General features: G+C 57.5%; 1 protein-coding gene across 4 annotated transcripts in view; it reads left to right on the top strand.

Moving 5' to 3' along the window:
- Positions 1–10,789, top strand: part of STARD13 (StAR related lipid transfer domain containing 13) — a 190,654-nt gene extending 179,865 nt beyond the window's left edge. For all 4 annotated transcript variants that reach the window (XM_045838937.1, XM_045838938.1, XM_045838936.1 and 1 more), the window contains exons 8-14: positions 1,476–1,674; positions 2,737–2,947; positions 3,586–3,700; positions 4,504–4,725; positions 5,321–5,538; positions 7,424–7,600; positions 8,310–10,789. In XM_045838937.1, coding sequence (XP_045694893.1) covers positions 1,476–1,674; positions 2,737–2,947; positions 3,586–3,700; positions 4,504–4,725; positions 5,321–5,538; positions 7,424–7,600; positions 8,310–8,427 — 1,260 coding nt within the window. In that variant the 3' untranslated portion in view covers positions 8,428–10,789. The remainder of the gene's footprint in view (positions 1–1,475; positions 1,675–2,736; positions 2,948–3,585; positions 3,701–4,503; positions 4,726–5,320; positions 5,539–7,423; positions 7,601–8,309) is intronic.
- The last annotated feature ends 1,552 nt before the right edge of the window (positions 10,790–12,341 follow it).

Below are 12,341 nucleotides of genomic sequence, written 5' to 3'. Positions count from 1 at the left end.
CACTGGTGTGTCAGTGACACGCCCGACTGAGTAGCGTGACCTGTGGAATTAGGGTGATGAGCCGGGGAACGCGGAGACGGGGTGCTGAGAACTCTGTCTGTGTTGCCACAGAGAGGAGCGGGGTGTAATTCCCTCTGCTACCCCTTCAGCTGACACACACAAAACCCTCAGTATTCTCTAATTGCCTGGAATTCTCCCCTTACTGCAATTTAAAAGAATTAGCTGCAACCACAAGAGCTCTCCAGCGACACCTGAACTTGGGCAGAGGCCCGCCTGGCACGCAGAGCGGCCGTGAGAGGACCTGGCATGCTTCCCCAGGTCTGGGGAGGCGGGGCCTCAGCTCACCTGTCTCACCTCTTGGGAATGTTCCCCCCTTGCTTTCAAAAGTGGGCCAGCCTCCAAGCCCTCAGGGAATGAGGGAAGTGGAGGTTGAGATTTTGAAAGGCTGAATATTGAGCAATGCCATGTCCTACAGGCATTTAAAAATAGCAAATATCCTAATTCACGGTAAACCAGGGGTCCCTGGGGTCTGGGTGCCCCCGGAGTGTGCAGGGCCCGGGGCGCAGGGATCTGCCTCCTGCCAGGACCCTGCCCCACCCCCCTCAGCCCTATCGGGGCCCCATATCTTTGGTGCCTTACTGCTGCCTGCATCTGTGGAGTGGGGAAAGAGTCTAAGCCTGGGGGATGACAGAGGCATGAGACAGTGTCTTGACGTGGCGTCGGAAGAAGAGCCACCCAGAGCCGGCCACACAGCAGCTCACCAGGCGGCCCGGGCGGCGGGTGCCAGGCGTCGCACGAGAAACACCCACGGCGAGTGGGTGTTACGGGAATTCGGAAAAGCGAAAAGCAAACGAGACTCTTAAATCGGAATACATGCGTACGGTGTTATTTTGCTCCCTAAGTGTGTTCCCTGTGAATCTCACCCCCCCCAAGGGACACGGGGTCTGGTTTCTGATCTGGGGCACCCCCAGACCTTCTACTGACAGAACTCTCTCCAAGTCCCCACCGAGGGTGAGCATGAGCGGGCAGGGGGCTTTGTCTGGCCCGCCCCCTCACGACGCCAGGGACTGTAGGCAGGCCTGGCACATGGGGGGGCAGGGGGGTCACCGCTGGCTGAATGAATGAGTAAAAGGACAACATGTACTGTGTTCTGAGACACTGCGGGTGGCTAAGCAGAGTCACACGTGTGTTCTCTCTGAGCCCTTTGAGGTGGGCTGTCCCCGTGTCTCCGTGTCATGGGAGAGGAGTCAGTGCTCGGCCGCCCCGGCCCCTCCCCGGCCCCCACCCCGGCCCCCTCCCCAGCCCCCACCCCGGCCCTGAACTGCTCGTCACCGTCGGCTGGTGCGGGTGCAGCTGCTGCTCCCCCGGCCCTGGTCCCGGGTCTCCCTGTCACTCCCACGGTGACTGTCTCGGGGGTGGGGGGAATGTCCAGGACAAAGGGGGTCTCGCTCACACGCCCCCGGGACCCGTTTCAGGTGGGCCTCTTTCGAAAATCGGGCGTGAAGTCCAGGATCCAGGCCCTGCGTCAGATGAACGAGAACTTCCCCGACAACGTCAGCTACGAGGAGCAGTCGGCGTACGACGTGGCGGACATGGTGAAGCAGTTCTTCCGCGACCTGCCCGAGCCCCTGTTCACCAACAAGCTCAGCGAGACCTTCCTCCACATCTACCAGTGTGAGTGGGAGCAGCGTGGGGCGGGGCGGGGGGGAAGCCCCGCAGGCCGCGCTTTAACTACCCGGGCACTGCACGGACTCACGAGGAGGCCTATGAAAGCGGTCATTTACGCTCCTCCCCAGAAGGAGCTCGGTTCACGGTGTGGTAGGAAAATCTCCAGGCCACGTTGTGTGCACTGGAAAACATCTTTTTGGCATCGACATTTTGCTTCTCGATAGGGACTGGCCCAACATCTAAAATCAACTTTCAACCTCCTTTTAATAAATGTAAAATGAAAAGGGCACACCATAGACTTTAGTTCGTCTCTACGTGTTTTTAAAAGCCCATTTAATTTTCTAAAATTAAGCGCGTCCTTGGGATACATGAAATTCAAAGCCAAACATGTTCAAATGACGAGAAACAAAAGGCAAATGGGTTTTAATCACAGCGTGTCTTAGGGGGCGGAAAGTAAGCAAACTGAATCGAGCTGTACACTTCATTAACTTAATTTGTACTTTCACTTGAAATTAAGTGATGTGAAATTGGTCATTTTCAGGCAAGCCTCTATAATTAAAATAATCACAAAAATAACAAATTTTTATTAAAAGGCGTATCCTCTTAAAGGTCACCGCCAAGGGGGATATTAGTCATGAACATGGACTCTTTCTAGCTATGACAATGTTGTCAACATAAATTATTTTGAAGATCCAGTCCCAATTCTTTAGGAAAATAATTATTTGGCCCATGGGCTTTGAGTTTTTGGCAACATTGGCTTGAAGTCGACCTCACCGTGGAATGGGTCCAATTTGAGGACTGTAGAGAAATCAGCACTAAAATCTTTGAGTCTACAAATGTTGCAAATGCAAGAAGAATTATAATAGGCACCACTGGCAAGACAGAGTCACGTGGCGGTCCCCTAAATAAACACTCTTTTGTGAGAGTGAGTAGGTGACATGAATGACTTCGGAGCCGCTGTCCTTCAGATGTCCCTGGGCGTGTCCTCCCGGCTGGGCAGGGTCGGGGGGACACACCCGCTGCCCCCCAGCGGGCCCCTCTGACGGTCCGGCCCCCGCCCTCCCCCAGACGTCCCCAAGGAGCAGCGGCTGCAGGCGGTGCGGGCGGCCACGCTGCTGCTGGCGGACGAGAGCCGAGACGCCCTGCAGACGCTGCTGTGCTTCCTGCACGACGTGGTCAGCCTGGTGGAGGAGAACCAGATGACGCCCATGAACCTGGCCGTGTGCCTGGCGCCCTCGCTCTTCCACCTCAACCTCCTGAAGAAGGAGAGCTCCCCCAGGTGGGTTCTTCCAGGCGCCCACCGGTGCCCCAAACGGGCGACAGCCACCCCAGCCCATGAACAAAAAACTCCTCGCACTGCATTTCGACGCAAGGATTTGTCAGCTCTTAATTTATAATCCGGAAAAGATTCTGGGCGACCTAATCTGGGCGCCCAGAATCAGGGAGTGGTCCGGGGGGCCTTGAAGAATGTCTGCCGTGGCCCAGGGAACCTGAGGAAGTTGTTCTGTTTTGCGTGTGTGAGTGGGAAGGAAAGGAAAGTGTGTGATGTAGAGTTTTACTATCTTTAAGTTTAAAAAACAAAAAGAGAGCAAGGAGGCTGGATTCCAGGCCCGAGCACCGCAGCCTTGCAGTGAAGTGGTTTCAAACTTGGGGAAAAATAGATTCATGCCCCGCCCCCAACAGTTAGTTACTCCTGCCCTTGAGTTCTTCCACGCTGTTTTGTTCCGAGCCAGTAGACCCCCGGCGGGCCTCGGGTGGGAGGTGCACTGAGGGTCATTAAGTGGCCGTGAGAGAGGCTGGGATCTGGGTCCCCCCCTTCCCCCCGCCAGGCAGGAGCCGGACACACGAGGGGAAAGCTCTCCTCGTGAAGGACCCTCTGGTTTGGGGTCTGCTCAGGGCCGCCCCCTGCACTTGCAGAGTCATCCAGAAGAAGTACGCCACCGGGAAGCCGGACCAGAAGGACCTCAACGAGAACCTGGCCGCCGCGCAGGGCCTCGCCCACATGATCGCCGAGTGCGACCGGCTTTTCGAGGTGAGTGGGGGGCCGGCCCCGACGTTTGTTCCTGGGTTTACAATGACAGCAGTGCCCGCTGGGGCTCTGGGGCTTTGCCGCCAAGAACTGGGCGGGGCTAGCTCTGTCTCTCACCGAGGCTGGGCAGGTAAAGACGCCTGGGTTTGCTGCGACGCTTGTCCTGAGACCAGCTGTGTCACCTTCGCCTGCGCAGGTCCAGGCAGGCCGGCCATTCAGGTCCTCTTGGGTTTTACCTCGGGGTTTGATTGGGTTCAGTGTCTGTGTGTGTGTGTTTCTGGTGTGTGTGGGAGAGACATGGGCCGTTCCTGTGAATGAGGGATCGGTAACAGCTCAGGGGCGCAGCCCCAGATGCGGTAAAGAAGTGAGCTAGACTTCCGGCCTGCTCTCTGTGGCAAATTTGGCGTCTGGGACCGGGAAAAGTGTGCTGAAAAGATGAAGCTAGTTCTAAGTCACGTTAGATGTTTCTCTGAGGTCAATGTGCTTTTGTCTCCTGAGCCCACGTTTTTGCCAAACTGAACAGAAACACATCAAAGGGAACATGAAAGGGGAAATGGAAAGGCTACTGCAGTGCATTGGGTGATGCGTGTAGCCTCAGAACCGTACTTGGGATGCCCGACTTTAGGAAGCCCCGCCCCCACCACCAGCCTGGCCTCTGACCTCAGGAAGACGTCTCCTGGCCCGAGGCTCCTGGCCCGAGGCACCTGGCCAGGGCCCATACACAGGGCCTTGGACGAGACGACTTGGCTTTCTTTGTCGGTCTCACCAACTCTTTAACGCAGCGTGTCGTCTGCCCCGCGCTGCAGGTCCCGCACGAGATGGTGGCCCAGTTCCGTGACGCGTACGTGGAGGCCGAGATCCATGCCCCGACGCTGGAAGACCTGGGGTCGCAGCTGGAGGACAGCGGGGCCACTCTCCACACCTACCTGGACCAGCTGCTCCAGGGCCTGCAGAAGGAGGCCAAGGAGAAGTTCAGGGGATGGGTGGCGTGTGCCAGCGCAGACAACACGGACCTGGCCTTCAAGAAGGTAATCCCGGGGCTCCCAAACACGTGCCCAGAAGAGCCACGTCTGACAGCCAGGCATTTGTTTTGCTTAAAAAACAAAACAAAACAAAGCAAAACAGGCCACTACCCACGGGGCTTGGCACGCACGTGACCAGGCCGAAGTCCGTTCCTGGAGACGGCCAAGTGGCCGGGCTGCACCTGCTCGGAGCACAGGCCGCGGAGCCAGCCTGCTGGGTCCCAGTCCAGCCCCTGTCCCCTGGCTGGCTCACATCCGGCAGGTCACATGGCTCTCTCTGCCTCGGTTTCCTCAGTGGCAGCACGGACATAATAAAAGTGCCCCAGCCAGGGGAGGGCTGTTTGAACACCCAGTGGGCCGGAAGGGCACCTGGCCAGCCGTAGAACCGCTGTGTGTGCTGACGGGTTATTATTTTATCATCATCATCATTATTACTATTTTCATCTTAAGGGTTACCGTTATAAAATGGCAAACCTATAAAATATACAGACTCATTCTTTCAAGACACGCGGTCGGGAATTTGTTTGAACACCCAGGGAAGTGTGGGGGGCTTTGGCGGGGCCCAGCTGGCCTCTTAGCGTCTGTGGGCGTCTCTACCCAGGTGGGCGACGGGAACCCCCTGAAGCTGTGGAAGGCCTCGGCGGAGGTGGAGGCCCCGCCGTCGGTGGTGCTGAACCGCGTGCTGCGGGAGCGCCACCTGTGGGACGAGGACTTCGTGCAGTGGAAGGTCGTGGAGGCCCTGGACAAGCAGACGGAGGTCTACCAGTACGTGCTCAACAGCATGGCCCCCCACCCCTCCCGGGACTTCGTGGTGCTCAGGTAAGCCGGGCCCGGCGGTGCGATGCGGTCCGCTCCTGAGCAGGTTGAGAGCTGCGGACGGAGGCCGTTCAGAGTCCTTCCACCCAGATCCGGCCCGTGCTGGGGACACCGAGCTGGCCCGAGTCCCCTCGGCATCGCCGCCCCTGCCGCGTCGATGCCCGGCTTCCTGCTCCGCCGCCCAGGCTGCAGCTCGGCCGGGCTCCCCGGTGGCCCCTTGCACGGAGGAGCACACGGTTTATTGGGCCATAAATGTGGTTCATTTCCTCAGAACAGAGTCCCCAGAGTAGCTGCTGTTTGGCCAGCTGGACTTCCTGCCAAATCATGCAAATCGAGTGACTTCTCTCTGCTCCCCCTTGCGCCCCGTGGGAGGCGAGCCCTCAGTCCGTGTCACCCTCGGGACTAGTGTGTGACCTCAGCCTTCACGGCCGTGCACGGGAGCCTGGGCACAGCGCTGCAGGCGCCCCGTGCTGCGTCCTGGGTGTCCAGCAGGGAGCCAGGGCCTGAGCGGGCTTGCAGGACTGTGTCTCCCGCTGACACAGGGCCCCGCGAGGTGGGGGGCCGAGTGCCCGCCGTCTGGCCGTGGAGGGGGGGTGTCAACCAGGGACAGGAAGTGTGCTCGGTGGAGCGGTGCGTGGGGGCCGGTGAGTCAGCACTGACTCAGAAAGAAGAGGGACTCGGGATGCTGAAACGCCCGGGGACAATGTAATGAAACCTGTATATCGTTTTTATTGGTGACCGATGGCAAACGCCGGCTCTTCCCTCGGATCCGTGGTGCGACAGGAACCCCTAGTGAATTCCCCGGTGTACGTTCGAACCAGTTTCTTTATGAGAACTAGTCCTGACGGCGAACTCAAGGTTACTTTTCACGTGGGATGTTTACACCCGTGCACCTGGTCCTCGGGACCTTTGATTTTAAGGGTCACCAATCCCTAAATGTGTGTGTTTATCGTAGCAGCTGGTGGAGAATGTGGGCAGTTCTGCGGGCAGCTCAGGGCCACCGTTATAGGGACATTAGTCATCTGGGGAAAGTTAAGCTTCACACCCTCACTCTCGCAAGCAGCAAGCGAATTGCTCTTCTAGGGTGTGGATGGGGCCGGCCATAGTGCCCCCCCCACCACCCCCAGACGTGGCTGAGGGCCGGAGGCCAGCGTGGGGCCTCCTCCTCTCCCTCCGTCCACCGACTGCTCTTCCTTAGCACGCCCTTCCCTCACCGCGGTGCCCGGCACTGCCAGGGGCTCCAGCGGGACAGTGAACCCCAGTCTTGCTCTCTCGGGGTCTCCATTTTACTAGGGAGAGCGAGTCTGCCTGTAATAAGTCCAGGAGCTAGGGTTACTTAGGCTAGGGGGACGAGTAAGAGAAGGGGAGAGCAAGGGGTGGGGGGTTATTTTTTTAATACATTTTATTGATCATGCTATTACAGGTGCCCCATTCTCCACCCCCGCTTATTCCCCTCCACCCTGCACAACCCCTCCCACTCACATCCACCCCGCCGCCCCAGTTCATGTCCATGGGTCCTACATAGAAGTTCTTCGGCTTCTGTATCTCCTATACTACTCCTAACCTCCCCCTGTCTGTGTCGTGCCCCCCACTCATGCGGGGCTGGGGTTTTAAACGGAACAGTCAGGGTGGGGCTCTGAATGGGACGAGCGAGTCCCGACTCCAAGGCTGTGTGGTCTCGGCAGCCGCCTCTGGTCCCCGGACAGATCTGAGCGCTGGAGCCCGGCTCTGCCCCGCACCGGGTGGGCGGTGGCGCCCCCACTTGCAGAGACCACGTGCCTAGTCCGAGTACCGGCCGGAGTGGGGGCAGGAAACGCGCGTCGCCCCAGCACTGCGTTCACGTCTTCCTCTCCTCGCCGCCGCCCCGCGGCCGGGGGTCTCCCCGCAGGACCTGGAGGACCGACCTGCCCAAGGGGATGTGCGCCCTGGTGTCCGTGTCGGTGGAGCACGAAGAGGCCCAGCTCCTGGGCGGCGTGCGAGCCGTGGTGATGGACTCGCAGTACTTGATAGAGCCGTGCGGCTCCGGCAAGTCCAGGCTGACCCACGTCTGCAGGGCGGACCTGAAGTAAGTGGGGTCCCCCCGCCGGGGCCGGGGGAGGGGGGCGGGGCACGCACGCTGCCACCGCAGGCCGAGGCCCTGTCTGCCGTCCTGGCTTCCGGTTCCACCGCGCTTGCCCCTCGCAGCCGTGGACGGGCTCGTGTAGATGTTGTGTATGCCGCCCCCGCCCCCGCCCCCCGCCCCCTCTCCTCCAGCTTTCCCGGGATGCGGACCTTTCCCTGGAGCCCTTGGCTCTGCCCTGCTTTGCCCCCACTTTCCTGCCTGCGCTTCTCGCACGGAGCCAACGCAGCAGACACGGGAGCCCGAGCACGGGTCCCCTCCCTGGGGTTCCGTTACCCCGGCCCCCGGCGGCTCGCGCAGCCGCCTTCCTCCGTGGGGAAGACACCAGCTCCCGTGCAGCCTCTTCGCAGCGCTCGTGGTGCCGAGCCACGTTCTCCGTCCCGCGAGCCGCGTGCTGGGTTTTCTCGGTCGGTTCCACATTCCGTCTGAATCCCCCCAGAGGAGGGGGTGGGTTAGAGCAGCCGGTGAGCCCCGAGAAGCTGGACTGGCACTTGGGGTCTCCGAGCCCCGAGGGCCAGCCCCGGGGCTGTGCGCCGGTGTCCGGGCGGACAGGGGGGGCACCAGGGCATCCTCCCCGTGCGTCGTGGTGACCGACCGCTGTGCTGTGCGCGCGGAGACAGGCCTTCCCATTGGCCCCTGGTTTCTGTCCCCACAGAGGCCACTCCCCAGAATGGTACAATAAAGGCTTCGGGCACCTGTGCGCGGCGGAAGTGGCCAGGATCAGGAACTCTTTCCAGCCCCTCCTCGCGGAGGGCCCAGAAACGAAGATCTGAGTCCGCCCCGGGGGACCTGGAACTCAGGGAAGAGGAAGCGACAGCGACCCCTTGCGGGAGAGAGAAGGGTGCACGCCGACCCACTGGAGACGCCGCCGCGGAGCGGTCGGAGTGCGCACGCTGCGGGAGCCCGTGAGCGCCCGCCTGCCCAGCCTTCCTGGAGACGGCTATGTCATTACTAATATAATATTTTTTAAAATTAAAGCATTTATCTATGTTACTTAAAATTAAATGGATTTTCTCCCTGTGCATTGCCTAATTTGCTATTTATAGGCTTCTAAGAAGCATATTCTTAACTGTAAATAAATGTATGTATAGCCTATGTACAGGTGTGTATATCTCTCGTCTGCTGTATATATGTAAAATATCGATTTTATATATAGTTGCATATTTTGAAACGCATCTGACTTGGTGAGTCCCTTCCTTACCTGGTTCTTTCCAAGGGGCTCTGGGCCCACCCCCCTCGCCCCCATCCTGTAAACTGTGCAGGAGCTGCTGCTAACACCGAGGTGTGACCCTGCGGCTGTCAGCTGTCGGCTGTCATCTGCCCTGACGTTCAACCAAAGATGAGCTAACCAAAGGAAAACAACAGGAAAAGGTTCTCCTGTGTCCACAGGTTGTTTCTGTTATTCAAAAGCTGAGCAGGAAGTGGTGGATAAAGCGAGGGAAAGAATAGTTACTTCTTTGAAGGCAAAGTAGTGGGGGGTGGGGAGTCCCCACCAAGCTAAAGCTGGATTCCCAGGTGCTCCTGGCCCCCGCCAGGTGCAGGTTCGGTCAAGTGCCAGGAAGCCCCCGGGTCAGCGACCCAGAGCCCCGCCCCCGCCCCGCCCCGCCCCTTAGAGCAGACCGGAAACACCTGGGCCCAGTCTCAGCCAAAGGGAGGCTCTGTGCTGTGTCACGTTTCCACAGATACATTTCGTGATGTTCTTCAATGTCCTTCTGTTTGACCAGTGGCCTGTTTGGTCGCAGTTCATCAGCATTTTCTTACCCGTGTATTGCACTGAGTTTAACTCTGGACACCAGCCAAAGAGGGCTGACGGTGGTTTAAGAGACCTGAGCCGTTCCGGCTGCAGAGGACTCTTACTTTGTTATGTGTGATGCCCTAAAGGTAGAATTCGTTCGCGTTTTGTCACCTGAAAGACAGGGTTCGAAACTCACATAAGACCCAAACTATGCTCGTGCATTCATTTTAGAAAACGTAGGCAGGTTTGCTCAATGCACGTTCCTTCATTAGCCAGCCAGGCCACCTAGGCAGCGGCCCAACCTTATTTATTAAGCTATAGACTAAGCAAATCGAGGCTCCTTAACCGATTGCTAATGGATTTAAATTGCTCTTTATTGTCATTCAACAGTTATAGAGACCCAGGTAATTTATTGTGTTTGGTTTCAGGGAGATAGATTTCTAAATAGAGATTGGTATCATAACTCAGCAGCTGGGGTCAGAGGGGAAAGAAACTCAAATGTCTTCCCTTTTTTTATATTGTATGCCTTTCTGTAATGTTTTATCAGTATTGTGCAATCATTTTACTGAGAGGAATAAAAGTGTTATATATGAGCTCTGTATGGTGCAAGGACAATCAGACTGTTTGAATGGTGACCTAAGAACGCTTCATTTCCCTGCCCACCCGAGAAGGCGGCGGCCAAGCCGTAATCTTCCCTTCGGGCAGTGCTCCGTGAGCAAGACGCAGTCACCTCTGCCGTCCATCTGCAATCTAGCCATGCGGGCTGGGCGACTTGAACGGGCACAGACAAGGCCCGTGGTGAAGGTGAACCTGGCTTACCACGGGCCCGACTCCAGAGATGGGGCCCTTCCTGGTTGGGAGCCGTGCTGGGCACCCAGGGACAAGGGATACCGAGTCTCCAAATTTAGCGTGCACGCAGCTCGCCTGGGGATGTCCTTCCAAGACAGACTCTGACCCAGACAGTGCGGGGCGGGCCCAAGGGTCTGCATTTCTAACAGGCCCCAGGACCTGCGAGAAGCAGGGACCTAGAGTGTCCTTAACACAGAATAAACACAGATCTGATTCTCTTTCTGGCTCCCCTTCTCTTCAAACTGCCTGACTTTTCAAAATTTTTACTCACGTGTTAATGACCCCACTTCCGCCCGGCAGCCCCGGGCCTTGGAAAAGAAAAGGAAAAGGAGGGGAAGCCGCGTCGAGCTGCTGGCCAGATAGCACAGTATTTTTTCAGTCATCGCTCCTTCGCCAATGGAAATAAAATATGATCTTGCATTTAACTATTCCATTTATACCTCATGTGTATTTTTACCTCAAGTGTCGGTATCAATCATCAATTGTAAATAAAGAATTGCCGAGGCAAGGAAATTTATATACATTAAACATTTCCTATTTTCTATACAATACACCTCGCTTTTCATGCTTCGTCCTGTTAAGTAGACAACCCGCTGCATGAGGAAGTTTTCTGTCCGAGACTGCTGTCTAGGAGCGTGACCCCCGGTCCTGTACTTGACCTCTGTCTGTCCCAACTTCAAGTGCGTCGTTAGCAACAGGCACCCGCTCGCAGTCTGGCTTCCTGAACCTACGTCTAAGGCGTTCGGGTCACGGGGAGGGATTTGTTTTGCTTTTGATCGTGCTTAGGTCTGGTCACACAGACACGCGTGCGGTGGTAGTTTCACCGCAGAGTTGGTGGACTGTGGCTGCGTCTCACTGTCATTCAGTGGACGTGAAACTGGGGCTTGACGGAGTGACGCGTGGCTGCAGCACTTGAGCGGGAGGAGGAGCCAGTGTGGACTCCGAGCCTCTTGCCTCCCGTGGCACATGTCCTGGGCACCAGGGCGGCCCCTCACTGAGCAAGGAGGAGCTCCTACGTCTCAGCCGCCGGCTGCAAAAGGGACATCAGACACATGGGTCGTCTGCCCCACGCGGGCAGACACCATCCGTACCCCTCCCTCTGCTCACCCCCCACCCCACCCCTTCTCCCACCTCCTGCAAGTTCCGCTCTCCTAGGCAAAGGGAAAACGTCAGCTTTGCCACTTCCGTGTGAGAGAAGTCGCGTGGACGGTCGTTCTAGTGGTCACGGGCTTCACACGTGGTCCCAGGACCCTCAACCCTGCAAGTTCGAACTTGACTGTGAGTGTACGCCATGAAATTCTCAGCATGGAACTGTTCTACGTCCTTTGATATTTGGCCACAGACAAAACGGACATAGGACGGTTTCTCGGGGGCGTAACATGAAGGGATAAGTTAGACGGCAGCCAAGAGGCCAACACGCTGACACAAAAGCCAAACACATGTGCAAGGCCATGGGTGAGACCCCCAGAGACAAACTCCAGATCACCGGGACAGGCCCACTCCCCCGCACCAAGGCCCAGGGCTTGTTGCAGGAAGCGGGCTGGCCTTGGGGGTGAGAGAGCTCTGACCCTGGACCCCACACTCCCCCCACCCCGGGGGAGAGGTCTCTAATTTGCACAGGCACAGCTGCCACTTCGCCTCCTGCCTCTGCTGGCTGGCGGGCCCAGGACCTGGAACCGTGGCTAAGCTGAGGGTGGTTAGCGCCATGAAGGGCAGAGGGATGGCAGTGGGTCCCCCAGTTGGAAGGCTGGTGGAACAGTCCAGGTGGAAAGTTTTGGGGAAAGAAGTGGAGAGGTTTTTAAAGACACTTCTGAGCTAGAATTATTAAAATGTGTATTAGCGGATAGTGAGAGTGGAGAAACGGAATTAGCTTATGATGACTCTGAGTTTTCTAGCGTGGAAAAAAAAAATGTGTGTGTGGTGAGTCCTGTAACTGATGGAGGGAAAAAGAAGGAGGGGAAGCAGGCTACAGGGGGCAGCAGGGCAGGCAGGGAACCAGGGTGAGCAGGGCGACGATCGCTTGAACTCGATCGTGTGCCAGCTGAGAACCAGCAGCTGGCGATGCCTGGCAGCCACTGGGACACCCAGGGCTGAAACTCCAGA

Source organism: Phyllostomus hastatus, unplaced genomic scaffold, assembly GCF_019186645.2.
Source record: "Phyllostomus hastatus isolate PE091 unplaced genomic scaffold, TTU_PhHast_1.1 phas_contig_29, whole genome shotgun sequence".
In the NCBI taxonomy this organism is placed as follows: Eukaryota; Metazoa; Chordata; class Mammalia; order Chiroptera; family Phyllostomidae; genus Phyllostomus; species Phyllostomus hastatus.
The sequence above is the reverse complement of the archived record's forward strand: the minus strand, read 5'-3'. Positions and strand labels throughout refer to the sequence as shown.